Source organism: Polyodon spathula, chromosome 17, assembly GCF_017654505.1.
Source record: "Polyodon spathula isolate WHYD16114869_AA chromosome 17, ASM1765450v1, whole genome shotgun sequence".
Lineage (NCBI taxonomy): Eukaryota > Metazoa > Chordata > Actinopteri > Acipenseriformes > Polyodontidae > Polyodon > Polyodon spathula.
The window spans coordinates 18,228,931-18,248,490 of NC_054550.1; the positions used below are offsets into that span (position 1 = coordinate 18,228,931).

Sequence of the window (19,560 nt, forward strand, 5' to 3'; positions counted from 1 at the left end):
GCAAGTGAGGTTCTACCTGCAGTGAAAACGTGAGAGCCAGGTCTGTCTCCACCAGTCCACTAGGGGGCAGCACGATCTCATGAGACCTCAGGATCCTCTTGGAGCCCTGAGGAACAGGATGAAAACTTCAGTTATTCTCTTAGAGTTATCTCTATGTTTTAACAATGTCCGGGTGCAGCAGCAATAATCCTCCCCATACATTAAAGTTTCGCAGCGCTCTGTGGCGACCTCCAGTCTCTGACTGTGAGGCTTCTCGTGCGCTCTTAATTGTGTTAGGCCCATCAGCGAAGCACATCTCCCTTGGCAACAAGCTCAAAAAGAGGAATCAAAGTGAAATTTATCAATAAACACTATGGGCTAGAAACCTCGCATAACAGACTAGAATATATTGTAGTTTAAGCTGTGAAAACTTGAAAATGGTTGTTACTAAACACCTTAATTCAACAGCTCTGGTGACTACTCTTAACATGAATCAAGGTATGTCGAATGAATTATTTAGTATGCCCAATTACGCACCATATCAACCCCCCACACAGCTCAGGAGAAATGAATGCCACTAGGCATCCTCTGATTACATGACCATGTCAATCACCTCTTTACACCCATGGGCTAGATAGTGCAGCTACCGCCCCCTGGAGGAGAGTCCTGCAAGTGTCTGCTTTAAGCTCATGGGCCACCTGGCCAGTAGGGTCCGCTGTAGCGCTATATAAACAAATACATTTTTATTAATCATATATAAATGGACAGTTTCAAGAAAAAAAAGGAAAAAACTTGAGAGATTTTGATTTATTTCTTAACAAGACAGAAAGTTATTTTTGTCAGAGATAAATATCGAATCAAAAGGACAGTATCCGGCTATTGTAATGATTTGGAATCTCAGCCCATTGAATTGAATGGAAAGGCAAGGGCTGGACATAAACCTCAAACTAAAGAGCAAGAGCTGCTGTCGAGAGGTAAGTCTCTTGTGCTGATGTCAATGTTATTAGCTCCACAAGGACGAGATGCATTACATTATGATTAGGTAAGAATCTGTGGTGGTAAACCTGTTTTTAATTATAATATTATTATCTCTACATTATTTAGCACTGTCTGTGTCTGTTTTATCACAATAATGAAGACAGGCCTTTTGCAATTACAAGGCAGTGCGTCAGATTCAGGCAGTGCCGGCTGGAGGCTGAGCTGTGCCGACGGGTTTGGAAAGCGTAAGCTTTAATGACTTTAATGAGGTTAATCACTGCAAACTGAATCTGTGTCGTAGGACACTTGGAATAAACTTTTCATAGTGTGGAGAATTGAAGTCTTGCTATTTGAGACAGGGGGCAGTGTATAGCCAGGGCTGTATTGATCTCTCTGGGAAGCCAGTTGACATCTTGCTATTTGAGGCAGGGGGCAGTGTAGTCAGGGCTGTACTGACCTCTCTGGGAAGTCATTGATGACACTGGGGTTAGCTCTCCTGCTCTTCCAAACATGTCAATGAGATCTCTAAAGACAGAGCTGCTTCAAATGACATTTTCTTAATTCAGTTTTACTGCACCTCACCTAATGGTGTTTATAGTCATTACGAGTGCTTCTTATTGCAATTGCTCAAATAAATACTGTGTGTTTCACTTTGTGATAAAGAGTTCAGAAGCTGCTCTTTGGCTCTGGCCCTGTGTAACACAGGCTAGATCAGCCTTTAAGTACCTTTACAGAAGTAAGAGCCAGCACTAGTGATCAGCTACTTTGGATCAAGTTTATTTTTGTGCACTAGATGGCGATGGTGCTTACTAATTAGGCTAATCTAATCTATGTAATATATGTCTGTGGCTAGCAATCTGAACAGAAGAGGAGCAGCTTCTGAACTCACAGTCTAAGCAGCTGAACGCAGACAAAAAAACTAAACCGATTGTAATTGTTATAAGAACCATTGATAATGGTTGCAGATATCATACTGTCAGTAGACAGGGGCTAGGATTAACACCTGAGTAAAGGATGGCACCTCCTGCACAGTACCTCCTATACAATACTGGGCCGCCAACACCACTTTCTGAAGCACCACCATTTCCATGGAGGCCTCCATCCAAGTAGTAAGCATGTCAGCCTTGTGTAGTTTCATGCAGGTAGTTGACAGCTCAGAGTCCAAGGTGCTTGGAGCTGAAGACATTGTAGACTTCTTGAAATGTTTGTTAAAGAATTTCAATCAGAGGGGCATTCCAGGTTAAGTAGACCAAGGGAGGTGGCTCAATTCCTTATGTCATTGTCCTTTTGTTGGAAAGACCTTAAAATTAGATTTAAAGTGATACTAGTGTAGTGTTTAGTGTAGGACATGCCCAACACGATGAAATGAGGTCAGTGGTCATCGAAATGGACATCTTTCTACCTTCAGACACTTTCTCACAATGTGTTCCACAGCTCATCCTCTGCATGTGTGCATTACCTACCCTGGACTGCTCATCTCAAACTCATGAGGGTTATGAATCTTCAAACCACAAGCAGGAAACTCCTCCCCAGAGAAGGTCCACTTGACCCTGAATTTCTTTCTATCACGTGTACATTTGTGACACTTTCTATTTTAATCTCTACCTGGATTTTGACAGCGATGACCACTGAGATGAGCTCCTTATCCAGCTCCTTCATTACCACAAGCTTCTTCAGCGTCAGACTGCAGAGCCTGGGGAGGAGAGAGCAGAGTTACACCCGGGGACAGGCTGCAGAGCCTGGGGAGGAGAGAGCAGAGTTACACCCAGGGACAGGCTACAGAGCCTGGGGAGGAGAGAGCAGAGTTACACCCAGGGACAGGCTGCAGAGCCTGGGGAGGAGAGAGCAGAGTTACACCCAGGGACAGGCTGCAGAGCCTGGGGAGGAGAGAGCAGAGTTACACCCAGGGACAGGCTGCAGAGCCTGGGGAGGAGAGAGCAGAGTTACACCCAGGGACAGGCTGCAGAGCCTGGGGAGGAGAGTGCAGAGTTACACCCAGGGACAGGCTGCAGAGCCTGGGGAGGAGAGAGCTGTACTACTCCAGTAATTGCTTCTTTCTTAGTTTAAAGAACAACATCAAAAATAGATTTTTAACAGCAGACTTGAAAAAAAAATGTGACGATAGCCCAGTCACAATAGTAAACATTTAGAAACCCGAAATGGTGAAAACCTGAAAGCACCTTTTCAAAAGTCGAAGTTTGATCAACAAGCAGCGTCTTTGACTGATCAAGTCTGTTATGTACAGTACGTCTGTGACACCAACCAGAACGGTAGAGCAGCTCCTTAACTCAGTCAAAGCACCTCAATGCAGATTTATCCAGATCGTGTAAAAAAAAAAAAAAAAAAAAAAAAAAAAAAAAAAAAAAAACAGCAACATTGAGTAATTGCAATAAGGACCTTTTATAAGAGTAAGGGTACAGTGCAAAAAACTGAATACAAATAAGAATATTTAACCAATGTGTCTGTGCTCCCACCTATACCTTAGCCCTGTGAGAATCAACTGATTGAATTAAAACTATGCGAGTAAACTGCAGCATACTGTACAGGGATCATCTCAACTCCAACAGTGAACATGACAAGCTGGAACACCAGCTTTGAAAGAAACACTCTCAAACACACAGCCTCTTCCCAACTGGAACAACGAAGCAGCCCCATGACAATGGGCTTCTGTTGTGTTAGTCTCTCAACAATACCCATCTGATCCATTATTTATGAGCTTTGATCAGATCCTAGCACAAGCCAGCCTTCAAAGGGCTCCTTTGATGAGCGTGTCGAAACATCAGCGCTATAATAAGGGATATTGCCTGGGCTGGCATTCCAGGCTACAGGACTCGCTGGTACTGCAGAGTGCACAGCAATGTGAGCACAATGGCTTGGCTCACTCTTATTCCATAATGAGGAAGAATGGGGACTCAAGGAAATCTACAGGGCTTTGAAATCACTGTTGGTGGTACACAGGGGAATCAGAGCTGCATGATGTTGAGATTCAGAGTCTTGCACTCCTCAAGGTAGACTGCCAGTAATACGTTGTGTGCAGGGAGAGGACCTCGAAGAGAAGCGGAGCTGGCTGGTCAAACTCTGCAAAATGTCTCTTAACAATAAAAGATACCCTACAGACAATGTATTAATTACTATAAAACCACACAAATGAAGACTGTACTCAGGAATAAATTTAAAATGAAAAACTGTTTTTATTTTTGTAAAAATAATTTTAATCCCCTCGCCTCTCCCACTTGTGAAATGGTTCAGTCAAGAATCAACTGCCACAGTCCCTGAATAATGTGTGAGGTCTTTGCCATGGCGAGACTGTTGATTAAAAACAAAAGAGCAGCCAGAGAAACTAGTGTCAAATTCATCAAAACTTAAAGAAAGACTGCAGTGAATAGGATGTTCCATGTTACACAAGGTACCAGGTATGTGTGGTTCTGGTTTCTTTAACACTGGAATTAGGTGTGGTGTTCTATGACAAATACTTCGCTGTGATTGGTTGATGTCTGAGATGTGCTTTATAAAATCTAGCAGGAGCTATGGGACTTGTAAGGGAAAATTATTTTATAAAAAAGAAAAATAAATGATGCTTGTATGATGTTTGCAGTCATTCTGTGTGTTTCTTAATGCAATTACTTAAATAGTGACTTACTTAATCAGTATGGGGTAAGGTGCTTTCCTCCGAGATCAGGAGCTGTTCTTCAGTTCTAGTTGCTGCCATGGACAAATGTAATGTAGGCTGGATGATCCAAAGGGTCTGTGTATTGGTAAGAACTAGCACCATCTAGAGCGCATCAGTGTACATCCAGCAAACTTGATTCAAAGTTGCTGTTCGCTAGATGGCGCTTGTCTTTTAAGACACCTGATCTAGTCTGTGTTACATATGTCTTTGGCAGGCAACTAGAACTGAATAGCAGCTCGTAAACACATGTGGATACACCTTAACACAAAGTTATCAAAACTGTTAAACACAATATTTGAGTAACTGCAATAAGAACCACTCAATGAATTGCAAACATCATAAGAAGGTAAAAACAAACAAAAGAAAAACTTCACTGGTGTACGAAGTGCAGGACAACCTGAAGGCTCTTTAACACAGATTTCTTTTACCTAGCAGGATAACAGATGCTACAGCATGTGTTTCTTTCAAAATGCACATGTGAGACTGTGGGAGGGTAGTGGGTGGAGCTTTTGGGAAGGACCAGAAATGACAGCACACAGGAGCCGGAAATGGAGATTAGTCCTTAGAGCCCTGTATCATCAATGGTATCAGGGCAGGGTTTTATTTTACAAAAACAATAAAAATAGAACAGTCCAGTATTGCAAAAAATAAACAAGAAAACCACCTGGAATACCAGCAATGGTAAACTCAGGTTTGAAATAAAAAGAGTAAACAAAAATGTCACGGTTACAAAATAACAACAAAGGAAGCACTGGGTTTCGTTGTGGTACTGCGGTGGGTTTCCTCTCACCGCTTCTTAGCTCCCTTTCACAGATTAATGGCCAGTCCTCGGTTCCTCACTCCAGTAATCCAACAGTGTCCAAGATTTTCAAGCTTCTGTGAATAACAGCAGTGAATGAAAGCAACAAAGCAAGCACAGCATGTGTTTTCAGTTCAGCCCAGACAGCGCGAATGGCAAAACCATACTGCTTAAATACTGCCAAGTCCCACCCCTGCAATCAGCACGCTGCCCCACGTCAGCCAATCAACGAGAACAGCACAGCTGATTGCAATGATGGGACCCGACGGCCGCATGGTTCTACCTTGGGCCAAGATGGCTGCCTGACCCGGAACTTCCTGCATGGTCAGAGTTCAGCCTCCTGATCCAATCACGGTCAACCCTACACAGCGCTGCCGGTGGTCGGGAGGGCAAATTACGACAGGGACTCCTTCCAGTCCTGTCACAGAGACCCATAAAGCAAATGGAAGTGCACAACAGGGCAGGTTTGTGTAATGCATTTCATTATCAGCTAGACCCTCTTTAAACTTGTTTCATATATCTGGACTGTTTGCATAGATTGCAACAAAATTAAATTTGCAAGAATAGGTACAACATGTACGAGTATTTGGGAAATAATGATTGAACATATAAATGAAATATCTTTACACTTCACCCTGACTACTGTATAGACACTAACACCTGTGTTTCACAATGGTTACATCTTTAGCACTTGGACATTATAAACACCTCTGTTGTGATATCCACAAACAAACACACATAGGGGGGCTCCCCTATATCCCAGCCTCTCTATAGGTCCCCCAGCAGTGGCAGGAGATCTGGGGATGGGATTATGGATTGAAGTGTTAGCACTTAATCACAGCTGCCTGATCCTCTGCAGAGTGGAATATCCAGTCCAGCAGTATCTGGCACGCTGTCCTGTGCATCTCAACCCTGCCCAGAGCAGAGCTGGCTGTGCTGGAGGGAGCAGCTTCCAAGCTGCAGGAACATCTTTGTAAACATGGAGAGTGACAATCAATAGCAGGGAGAACGACTGTTTCTGAGATTATCCAGGGACTGCATTTCATTGCCAGACTGTGCAAGCTCAGGGCTCAGCTGTGGATGCCAGCATGTAATTGCTTGATAGCAGATCTGTGAAACAGGACAAGCAGCGAAGTGTTGAGTTAGGTTTGTATTCAGACATTGACAAACTTGGAGGGTCTGGCACGATTCTGCATAGTTGCATCTGTTAAGAGCCGTAACTAAGCATTTTAGCACCCAGGGGAGGCAATCATATTTGATAATGCAGAGGCGCATGTGATCTTCAGACTGTGCTAGGGGGTGCTGACAGCTGACAAGAGAAAACATTGAGAACCGCAAAATAAAATGATTACTCGAGAGGCAATGCATTTGTCATTTTTCTGTCCCTCTCAGCTTTGTACCCGGGCGGCTGCCCCTGCTCGCCCAAACCTGGGTACAGCTCTGCATCGGTTTACAATGCATGTCACTTATTATTTATCAGTTAATGTTTTTATAACATATTCATATTGATAGATATATACAAAAGGAGGGTATCTGTTAGGGGTCTAACGATACCCTAATGTCACAATATGACACATATGGCGATTCACAGGTCACAATACAATACAGATCACCAGATAAGGCAGAATAATATCAAATGATCATTTAATGACGGACCATTTTGTTAAAAAGACAAAAACTAAATCAATAAAGAGAGAGTATGTATTCATACAACCAAATCTTCATTGCAGAGCCCTTCGGTGAATTACAATGTGCTACTGTATGCTGTGCTTGTATCATGATACACACCTCTATCGTGATAGAATATATCACAATGAATCATTACAGTACACCCCTAGTATCTGTGGGAATGAGACTGGGGGGGGGGGGGGGGGGGGGTCAGTACACCTAAATGTTTGTTTTAAACACTTCCTTGAGCTAATATTCACAGCAATTCACTGAACATCAAAACACAGGAAGAAAAAAGGCATGGAAATACAATTAAAAAACAAGCCAAATTCACTCAGAATCACCTTTAATCTCAAAGAATGTAAACCGTGGTTTTAATTGTTTTGTTAAATCAGTTAGGTCCCATATATCCAGTTTCATTTTTTTATACAACTTGGGCAATGATATTAAATGCCTGTCCAATATCCAATAACAGCAAAGTTATTATACCCAATATAATACAGCAATCTCTACAAAGGATAAATACCATACGCAATTAGGCAAATAAAATGGTTCACAAGTAGCCTGTATTTTCATAGGAAAATCCAAACAAACTATGAAGGCATGTGTTGTTGAGCCTGTGAGCAGGGAGCTTCTACTGGGCAATGAATAATGCAGACAATCTCCTGTGTCTCGTCCAGTATGGGAGCACTGCACAGCTGTAATCAGTGCTGTTTCAAACCTGCTGAGGGATCACTGTAGCACCGGGACTGACACTTGGAAAACGCATGACAGAAACTGACATTTTATTGAACCAGGAAAGTCATCTGTCTGTGGTTCAGTGTTTATTTCTATTCACTGAATTAACCGAATTGAACAAATAAGAATATAAAAAACATCAGTAAATAAACTGGCAGCCAGTTTAGTTGAACACACAGCACAGAGCTGCACAATTTCTTGGACAACTAGACAAATACTTATGCAGATACACGCAAAACTAAAGTGTGAGTTACATACGTCTGCCTCCACTATAATAAGCCGCAGGGTCATCATAGCCTGGGCGTGGACAGGCTGCAGATTGCTATACAGAATGGATGGGAAATAGGGTACACCGCATCACTGGAAGGGGTCATAAAACCGAATCTCTCTCTTGTTAAAGTGACCCTGTATCAGTCCTGAATTAAATGACCCTATCATAGAAACTGTAAAGCTCATCTTCTGATCTTTATGGAGATCGTGTGAAATCTCTTCTGATACGAAACCCACCCAACTGTATCCTTCCACACACCCCTTTAAATGTGTCATCTGACAGCTCTCAGCACTGAAAATGAACCTCTGCTAAGTGGTCATCTAGTTTAATTAGTGCCCCTGTGTCAATCCTGAGTCCCCAGCAGCTACTGCTTTCACCAAGAAGTGATAGAAAAGCTGTGCACTACAGTAGCTGGTGCTGCTGTTCACCAATATAAGACAATAGCCTGCACTACATATGTCTATGGTAGCAACTAGAACTGAGGAACTCCTAGTCAAAGACAAAAGATTAAGAATACATAGTAATCATCACCTCTTTGCTTAAGCCAATTCAAAACCAACTACTTTATTGAATCAACATAAACCTCTTAATTTACAGCCTCTAATCTAAATCAAAGGATCTTAACACATTTATGCAAACAGAGAAACTACTTCTGAAACAAGTTATGAAACTATACCCTCCAGGAGGTTCACTCAAAGGTGAAACAACTTCCACAGTAAATATTTCAGTTCCCTTTCAATTCAAAGATGGTCACCAAAAACACTGTTTATGGGATATACGCCTGCCTATTGGTAGGTATCACTGAGCTCTTTCTATCAAAGCTGCCAATAGGCCCCCTTCCCTCGGTGACCTCCTCGTTCCCGCCTACCGAGGGTTTATAATCGTCATGCAGGGAAGGATCGCTCTCTTTTCGCTTCTGAAGATTTGTACGGTAAGACCTCTCTGTGTTGCACTGAGCCTTTTTATTACTTAAAGCGCTGCGTTGAGTTGCTGCTAGTTCCACTGCACTTTGTGCTGAAAGCTGGCATCGCCGCTTTCGCGGAATCAGTAGCTCCGAATTCGTAGCCTTTTTTCTATTTCTCTCCATATTCAGCACCTGCTCGCTGCGCGTGTCAGGCTGCTTCTCTCCAGTCTGTCGTCTGTGTAGTCAACTGCTGGTAAGCAGTATTATTAAGAATGAATGTGTTTTTCACCCCCTTTCTTACTTGGGAGAGCAAGGGAGGGCTGGGACTGCCTTGTCCCCGTTGTCAAGTTAGTCCACCAGCTGCTGCAGGCCGCGGTCGGGCCTTGTTGTTTCGATTGTGCTGCGCATCCCCGTGCTTGCGCAGAGGACTAGCTGCAGCACGGTTGCTTACAGTCGGACCAGCTGTGTACTCCTCACTGAGGCTTGCCCCGTTATTGAGTTGAGATATACTCAGGCTGCATTGGCCTATCAACACATGTGTTGGGCCTTACAATTGACCACCTGTACTGCTGTATTATTATTATTGTATTGTATTTACAGTAGTGCTAAAAGTCAATTGCCCGCCGCGGCTTCGGCCCTGTCCCCCTGTTGTACGCTACGAGCTGCTCAGGTGTGTGAACACAGGGTCAGGGTAGGCACCATGCATAGCTGCCCCTGGTGTTTTCTAAATACCGTGGAGCATGCTTGGCCCGTGCTACTTCGGTAGCACAGTGCTTGTTGACTCACAGTACCCGATACTGGCGGTGCCCCGCACTGCACGGTACTCTGTGCAAGCGGTACGCACTGTCCTCGGTGCACAAGGTACCTGGTGCACTCAATGCGCACTATACCCGGTGCTGCATGGCACTTGGTGCACGTGGTGCACATGGTACGTACGGCACGGTGCTCGGTACACACGGTATCTAGTGCTGCACGGTACTCCGTGCATGTAGTGCTCTCGGTACACGTTGCACACAGTGCGTTAGTACCACAGTAGCCGGTGCAAGTCTGCACACGCTCTCTGTCAGGTACTCCGCTGTAGGCACCCATGCTGTACAACCCAGCTATGATGGGCAGGGCTGGGTTTCATGTCTGTGAGGCCGTTGGGACTAACATCTCACAGGAGGATAGGCACTCCGTGTGTGCTAGGTGCTTAAGCCCCGAACACTCCTCCTCAGCCCTACAAGGCTCTTGCGGCATCTGCGCGGCCTTTTAGCCCCGAGTGCTTGCCAGTATAACGTCTCACGGTCTTCAACCAGGTTGTCTGCCCCCATTCACTGGTCTCCTTTCGCACAACAGACCCAGCAGCAATAAATCACAGACACCAGGTTTGTTTGTGCTCTAACCGGTGGAAACATATAAAAGTGACTGGACATGAAGGCACACACAACTACCGGGGTGGGAGAGTGAACAAAAAAAATAATCAAATCAATAAATAATAATATGCCACTACACGATTCAAAATCCCACTTATTTAAAACAGTATATTTTATAAGTGCTGTTTCATTAGTCAGACATTCTAAAAACAGTTAACAGATTATTTACATCAAGTACTTTGTTCAGAAACTAACCCTTTTTAATAGGTTGGTACATTCCAGTCAGTCACATATGTAATATACATATTCCATCAGCAGGTATCTCTAAACCCAAAGTCTCTTGGAAAGCTACAGATTTGCAGCAGAATTTAACAATACACAATATACTTAAATACAAACATTTTACCTCCGTTACACTAGTCACCTGGAGAGAGACGCACAGGGGCGTTCTTCGTCATAGACCCCCCTCCGGGGGATCCCTTGTGCGCAGGCGTCCCTGTCCACCTGCAGCCGCTCCCCGTCGCCTACGGTGAAATAGGTGAAGAAGTCCCAGCAGGCATGGGACATTATGGACATGAAAGCCGAGATCAGCCATATCATGGAGGTTTTGAAGAGGCAGCAGGCCCTACCGGCTCTGGCCGTGGCACCCCGTGTGGCCCTCACCCCCAGTACCACTCAGAGTCGCTGTACAGCCACCTGATCTCCCTGTGTGAGAGCAGGGCGAGTGGGAAGATCAGGCACTATGTTCTGATGAGGACGCACTCTCCATCGCGGGAGTCCGCTTTCTCAGTGGAGATGGAGGTCGAGGCGGAACCTGCGTTCCCAGCCGAAGTGGTCCCTAGTTCTGAGGTCTGTGTGTCTTTTCATTCACATAAAGTCAGAAAAAAACAACATATGAATCCAAATTAACATGCATTTATACTAAAGTAATACAAAAATGACTACAAAAGATTTAGAAGTGAGTAGTTTTTTTTGAGATTTACGATTATACTGTAAATACAGTATAATCGTAAATCTCGAAAAACTACTCACTAAATCTTTTGTAGTCATTTTTGTATTACTTTAGTATAAATGCATGTTAATTTGGATTCATATGTTGTTTTTTTCTGACTTTATGTGAACAAAAAGACACACATTTGCCAGTTTTCCCATTGGAAATAGTGATATTTTGAAATATCACTGTCCTGGTCACAAAAGCAAAGTTTGTGGGGAATAATGACCATTTTCTATACTTTTGAGGCAAAAGCAATTAAGAAATAACACTTACTACCCAGGAACAAAAAAATGTTACACTGTATTATTATTACACACGTTGCTCCAGATCTCTGGCCTGCAGGGGCAGGTCATGGGCCGGTGCCTGGCTGGCCTAGTGGTGGCGCACAGACAGCTGTGGCTGTCGCAGGCGCGGGTGCGCTCTTGGACGTGCCTATATCGCCAGGCCACACTTTTAGTACAGCAGTGGAGGAGATCCTGCAGTGGTCTCTTCGAGAACCCGAGACGCCTAGGCAGGTAGGCTCGTGGCTCCCTACCCCCACTCCGGCGAGGGATAGGTCGAGTCGCTGCCACACACCCCTGACAAAGACATTCACCAGGACGGCGCCAGTCCCCACAGCCCCGCTGGGTGACCTTAGGTGTCGCCTACAGGCCTTACCTCAGGCAAGGAACAGGATTCCCCCACAACGCGGAGGATGGCCAGTCCACGGAACAGCACTTAGAAGGTGGTTCCAGGGCACTTGCCCTAGGCAACTGCCTCAGCCAGTCCCGCCTCATTCTCAGCTGCCCCAACAGGGCCCCTGAATGCTTGTGGCCTCAGGCTCAGTTCACGGCACAACAGATGCACTATTGGAGTGCTTGCACCTCCGATGCGTGGGTGCTCGCAATCGTACAATAGGGTTACGCGCTTGAGTTTTGCTTGGGACCCCCTCCTTTTCACGGCGTCATGACTACGTTCATGACGGATCCGCTTCAGGCCTCGGTGCTCCAGACCAAAGTGGCAGCCTTGCTGGACAAGCGCGCTATTCATCTTATTGACCCCACCTCTCACGGGGAGATACTTCTACTTGAGATACTTTCTGGTGCCGAAGAAGGACGGTGGCTTTCGCCCCATCCTGGACCTGCAGTTCCTCGAACCGGTTTCTGAAACAGAGGAGGTTCCAAATGCTGACTCATCACCACATACTCCAGTCTGTCCAGTCGGGCGACTGGTTTAACACGGTGGACTTGTGGGATGTGTATTTTCACGTCTCCATTCATCCACAGCACAGGAAATATCTCTGCTTTGCCTTTCAGTGTATGAGTTTTCTGTGCTGCCATTCGACCTCTCCCTGGCTCCCCGTACGTTCTCAAAGTTTGTAGATGCTATCCTCGCCCCCTTGCGGCTGCAAGGAGTCCGAGTGATGAATTACCTTGACTACTGGTTGATCTGTTCCCAGTCGCGGGAGGGAGTAGTGGCCCACACGGCGCTGGTGACTGAGCATCTAGTGAGGCTGGGCCTCACCATCAACGATACCAAGAGTCGGCTGACGCCGGTGCAGTGCACAACATATGTGAGGCTCTGTCTGGACTCCACTACGATGAGGCTCTGTCTGGACTCCACTACGATGAGCACATAGTAGGTCTCCAGCACCACCTCTCCTTGTTTTTACAGGGATCGCGGGTGCCCTTGTTTTGTGCCAGAAGTTACTGGGTCTGATGGCTGCAGCGATATCAGTCATCGAGCTGGGCTTACTGTGCATGCGCCTGCCGCAGGTGTGGCTCAATGCGTTTCATTTACATCCCAAGCACGACAGGCACCGTTGGCTGACAGTGTTTCTTGCATGCGCGGCAGCCTTGCTCTGTTGGAGGATTCCCTCTCACCTGTGCCAAGGAGTCCGAATGGGAGTGGTTTCCAACTGCAGGGTGGTGACGACAGATGCCTCCAACTCAGGATGTGGCGCGGTCTGCGAAGGCAGAGGAGTCAGTGGGCCCTGGTCGGGCAGCTGGACATCCCTGGATATCAACATGCTGGAGCTGAGCTGCAGGCGGTGTTTCTTGCCCTCCAACGCTTCCTACCCATAATGCGAAACAGGTATGTGTTGATCCACACAGACAAGACATGAGTGGTGACATATGTCAACCACCAAGGTGGCCTTTGGTCCCTGGGGTTACATCGCCTTGCCTTCAGGTTTCTGACTTGGGCCCAATGGAACCTGCTTGTCCCTTCGGACGACGCATATCCCTGGCATGACAATCCTCTCGAGGGACGGTCCGCATCCGTTGGAGTGGCAGCTCCATCAGCAGGTGGTGGAGCGCATTTGGGAACGGTTCAGGAAGGCGCAGGTCGATCGCTTTGTTTCGGCGAAGACGACTCATTGCCCCATATAGCCAAGAGCACTCCTTTATGCGTTCCCGCCTCTATCATTACTCCCGGCCTTTCTCGAAAAAGGTCCAGTCAGAGACAACGTCAGTTCTCCTAACGGTTGAATGGCACGCTTTCATTTTCCCATAAATGATGTTTTTGGTGGCCATCTTCGAATTGAAAGGGAATGCTAGTTTATCTACTGTAAACCTGGTTCCCTGAAAGAGAAGATGGCCACTAACCGCGAGGTCACGAAGGTCGTCATCACGGTTTTGTCGCGAAAAGAGAGAACTTCCTGACAATTGTATATACGCCTGTGTGACGATTATATACCCTCGGTAGGCGGGATCGAGGAGGTCACCGAGGGAAGGGGGCCTATCGGCAGCTTTGATAGAAAGAGTTCAGTGACACCTACGAATAGGCAGGCATATATCATGCCTATTGGTGTTTTTTGGTGGCCATCTTCTCTTTCAGGGAACCAGGTTTACAGTAGGTAAACTAACGTTTTCATGTCACTTGCAGGCAGAATCCCCCTCTTTTTGGACGCTTGTCCTAGTCCTCACTACAATTAGCAAGCGGGTTGGTCACGATCCCTCAGAACAACAGAAACCTCTTGCTATGTAGACTGCTCACAGAAGGACTACACTTCATTGACAGTGTTATGGTGGGTGTTCCTAATATTGTGTCCATTTCAATAGCGGTTGTTCTGTGCCGACAGTGCACTCTGGCTCAGTCCCTAGCATGAGTAACACTTCTCTCATAAGCAGACCAAATTATTTCTCAGTGAGACATTATCATGTCGTTGCAGCCTCTGTCTGCACCTCTTCACTCAAGTATCCAGCCACTGGAATTAGCTGCATTGTTAAAGAGTAAGTACCTTTCAAAGTCATTGTGATTGCTTTGTTGTTTTCTCATTTCCCTTACTATTCACAGCAGGGTGTTTGCAATCTCTCAGAGTGGTTGTGGGTTCTGCTGCTCCCATATTATCTATCTGCAATCCCTGGCTTGGAGTTTGTCTGGAGAATCCTAAGTGCCGGGACTTCAATTCTGCTAACCTGATCTACTTAAGAAAATACTTAAAACAGTAAGTATAACACAAACCAAACATCTTTCTTACAATGTCATTACTATGCACAGATGTGTAAGAGATTAGGGTTGGACAGTGAAACTGACAACAAAGCCATAAACTCCCCAGTTCCTATAGAATTCCCATCCGAAGCTATCTTTATAATATATCACCAATTTGATTTTGTGTGTTTGTAAATCTTGAGTAGAACAATGTAAGACACACATATTTACCGTGGTACAGTCGGAACTGAAACATTCTATTTGCATGGCAGTTAAAAGGTTCATTTTAGCCCCAACACTAGCTTCTCTCTGGCTGATGTTAACACCCCCCCCCCCCCCTCCGGTAGTTGGTATCTCCCGATGGAGCTGGCACTGGGCCTTGTACCCCTAGCCCGACAGTAGTTGGTATCTCCCAATGGAGCTGGCACTGGGCCTCGTACCCCCAGCCCAACAGTCCCAGGCAGGTGTGCAGTTCTGAAGCACGCCTTCCCTGGCACAGTGCCGAGATGGTCTGGTTTACATGTTTACCTCTATTTATACCCCGCCCCCAAGGAATTAACCATGCCTTATTACGAATATTCAAGGGGTGGCGCACACACACACGAGCCTCCTTAGAGAGACAGTATATTGGGCATTTCTGTTCACGTTTTTTCTCCAGCAATTGGTATCCTTTCAATTTTGAAAGCAGTCGTCTCCCAGTTGTTAATTCTATCAGTAAAACACCCAGAACTAGAAGTCAATGTTTAAAAGTAAATGGATGATACTGTTTAATCCAATTTTGTTTTATAAAAGTTATGTCAATAAACATTGGTTTATGTGTTACTTTAGACAGATATTTGGTCATACTTTTTATCCCCATTTGGTAGTATAATTTTCAATGTAAACAAAATGATTTGTTGTTGAAAATGGTATAGAATCTCACAGCATTACACAGTTTATTCAGTGGTGCAAATAGTTTTCCTACCCGTATCAAGCCCCCCTCTCTTCAATTAGTTTAGTGTTCTGTGGATGAGTGTGGGTGGGTCATGTGAGTAATCCAGACCCAATGAGAAACTATCAGCATCCATGGTTGCTAAGGAAATAAAATAAATCAAATTAAAACATGCCTACTTGCCCCAGGATTTTATGTTGCTGCCATTATATAACCTGGTGCTAGAATCTAGCACCATAGCACCAAAACTGCACCCGTTATTTGGATAATGTCATTACAAATCTGAACCAATATTTCAGGTTTGGGCTTACCCTTTTAAAAATGATGCTTTCCTAACTGCTCTGAAAAAATCCCTTTATAAAATCAAACACATGTTAACCAGAATAGAATGCAATTGTTGTAAGAAACGTTGAGACCTGTAAAGTGATGGCAAGATAAAGTGGAATTATTTTATTAGATCCAAGTACTTTAATTGGAAGGTGATTCAGTGCTTGAGAGAGGCACAGGATTGAAAGCAGGAATAGGTACTGTCCCAGCCAGTATTATTGCACTGCAGGAGCGATGCTGTTAAAGGCATACTGGCTGATATTAAACAGGGTTCATTGCTGTGTGTTTCAGGAGCCTCATTATCATGCTGCCCACGCTAGACCGGCTGCAATCTAACCTTGCCAAGTCAGCAGGGCTGCAGAGGGAAATTCCAGCCATGCCAAGCCTGCCGGCCCTCTCCCACTCCATGAACTCGGCTTGCTTCTCTCTCTCTCTCTCTCTTTCTCTCTCTCTCTCTCTCACACACACACACACACACAGGCGCAGACACATGGCTCGCTAGTCCACCTGCCTGTGCTTTTGAAATCCTGCTTCAAGGTGTTTACAAACTGCTGTGGTGGATAAATGGAAAGATCAGTCTCTGATAGAATGCGAAAGGTACAGTTTCTATATACTGTCACTATGGCGGAGCCGTTTTCCCCTTGTTCAGAGATTACAACCCATATGCTGTTCAATGTAATTTCAATTTGATTCAATTAGAGCCCCCATTCCTGGCAGGATGCTGGAAATGGCTGCCAAGGCATTGCCTTTGTTGGCATATTAAAATCTGTATGATACTTGGTTATTCTTCCAAGGTCAGTATGGTGTCTGCGCCAGAAATGACTACCGCGTTAGTGCACCAAGGGTGATAACTGAATTGTGGAAGTTATTTCCATAAGCTCAGTGCAGTACAACTGCAAGGTCTGACACTAACCTCTGTGCATCATTTATATAGTAGTAGTAGCAGTACCAGTAGTAGTATTTTATTAGCATAAGTATTATTTCACAATGTGGTGGTTTAAACATTTAGAATGGTGTTTGTTCTTAATGTTTAAATGGTTATGAAACGTAATGGAATCTACATGTTCATTATAGTTCATGAGCACTGCACCCATTCCCTGCGTCACTTACACCTGCCATAGGGCTGTGTGGCAAAGTGCCTGCCCCTGTGTGTATTTTCTGTTATATGTTGTGTGTTAATGTTGGTGTATAGTCACTGGTACATGGGATATAAATGGGTCTGTGTAACACGAGTGTTTAAAATGTATAGTTTTATTTAGGCAAGAGGATTGCACAGCACATCACATGCAAGTAAAAAGTAATAATATGTGAGAATGGGGAATTGCAATATTGCAATTTATTAATTCGCGTGCAGTTGTACCACGACTCCAACTGAATGACTGATTAGTAGTCGAGTCTCAGTACAGCTGCATAAAAGAAGCATGTTTTCACATACTCGGGGTTGTGTGTTCGGTGAGTGGAGAACGGAATTGGAGACGGAGGTAAAGAGAATAAAACTAATAACGTAAAGTTAAAGAAGCTCACCGTGTTTCGTCTGTATAGTCCGTTTTGTTTGTCTTTTTGTTTTGGCGACGCGTGCTGTGTCCTGTGTTTTTGTTTGTTACAACCTTTTTATTTTCTGTTCTGTTAGTTTACTAAATGTTGAGCGAAACCATTCACTCAGCTCCACCAAACTCCACCTCTCGTTGTTTAATTCCTGACTGGTCTGACGCCACCCACTCCGACCGTCTTTGTGACAGGCTGTTAGAAAACAGAGGAGCACTCTGCTTCCTTGATATGGGGGAACGCAGCCTCCAAGAGGACAATAAATACTATCAGAATCCCTCCAACACAAGGTAAAACAAACATACACTGTACGAGAATCCCTCTCCAACATGGTTAAAACACATGCTGTACGAGAATCCCTCTCGAACCCGAGGCAAAACAAACACATGCTGTATGAGAATCCCTCTCCAACACGGGTAAAACACTCGCTGTACGAGAATCCCTCTCCAACACGAGGTAAAACAAACACATGCGCTGTATGAGAATCCCTCTCAAACACGATGTTAAACAAATACACACTATATGAGAATCCCTCTGAAACACGAGGTAAAACATGCTGTACGAGAATCCCTCTCCTACACAAGGTAAAACACGCGCTGTACAAGAATCCCTCTCCAATACAAGGTAAAACACGGTGTACAAGAATCCATCTTCAACACGAGGTAAAACAAAAACGGTGTACGAGAATCCTTCTCAAACACGAGGTAAAACACGCGCTGTATAAGAATCCCTCTCCAACACGAGGTAAAACACGCACTGTACGAGAATCCCTCCTACACGAGGTAAAACACACGCTGTATGAGAATCCCTCTCAAACACGAGGTAAAACACACACGCGCACTGTACGAGAATCCCCCTCCAACATGAGGTAAAACACACACGCGCTGTACGAGAATCCCTCCTACACAAGGTAAACACACACGCTGTACGAGAATCCCTCTCCAACACAAGGTAAAAAACACACGCTGTACGAGAATCCCCCTCCAACACGGGTAAAACACTCGCTGTACGAGAATCCTTCTCCAACACGAGGTAAAACAAACACACGCTATATGAGAATCCCTCTGAAACACGAGGTAAAACATGCTGTACGAGAATCCCTCTCAAACACGAGGTAAAATACTCTGTAAGAGAATCCCCCTCCAACATGGGGTAAAACACTCACTGTACAAGTATCCCTCTCCAACACGAGGTAAAACACACGCTGTACGAGAATCCCTCCTACACGAGGTAAAACACACGCTGTACGAGAATCCTTCCTACACGAGGTAAAACACACGCTGTACGAGAATCCTTCCTACACGAGGTAAAACACACGCTGTACGAGAATCCTTCCTACACGAGGTAAAACACAAGCTGTACGAGAAACCCTCCAACACGAGGTAAAACAAGCACACACTGTACAAGAATTCCTTTCCAACACGAGGTAAAACACGCTGTACTACAATCCCCCTCCAACACAAGGTAAAACACACGCTGTATGAGAATCACTCTCCAACACAAGGTAAAATAAGCACACGTGCTTTTAACTAATAAGATCAGCCAGTTCGAGTATTATCCTTCCCCCCCGTACACATTCCACAGGCCCGCTGCACACCCAGTGGAGGGTGTCAGGTAACCTGCAGAATCCAGACAAGAGTAACCAGTCTAATCCCAGTGCTTAAAGAACTGAGCTACGAAGACAGGCTAACAGAGCTAAACCTACTGATCTTGGAACAAAGAAGAATTAGGTTGGAAGACATGACTAAATTCTTTAAAATCTTAAGAGTTCACAGTTAACAAGAACCAATACTGTTAGCCTACCACAGAAACCAGGACCACAGGGCAGAGCTGGAAATTAAGTGGAGAGAGACTTGGGACAGAGGGAAGGAGACACTTCTTCACACAGAGTGGTGAGGGTATGGAATGGGCTACCTAATCATGTTGTTGAGGCAGAATCACTGGGATCCCTTATTTTCTAAATACAGATTAGACAATATATGTGTTCCTC

At 45.0% G+C, this 19,560-nt stretch overlaps 1 protein-coding gene across 1 annotated transcript in view; it reads right to left on the minus strand.

Moving 5' to 3' along the window:
* LOC121330157 (phosphofurin acidic cluster sorting protein 2-like) overlaps positions 1 to 19,560 on the minus strand; it is a 125,148-nt gene that overhangs the window by 60,101 nt on the left and 45,487 nt on the right. Inside the window, exons 2-3 of the mRNA XM_041276465.1 lie at positions 2,563 to 2,650; positions 17 to 106 (exon numbers count right to left, since the gene is read on the minus strand). Of these exons, the coding sequence (XP_041132399.1) occupies positions 17 to 106; positions 2,563 to 2,650 (178 nt within the window). The remainder of the gene's footprint in view (positions 1 to 16; positions 107 to 2,562; positions 2,651 to 19,560) is intronic.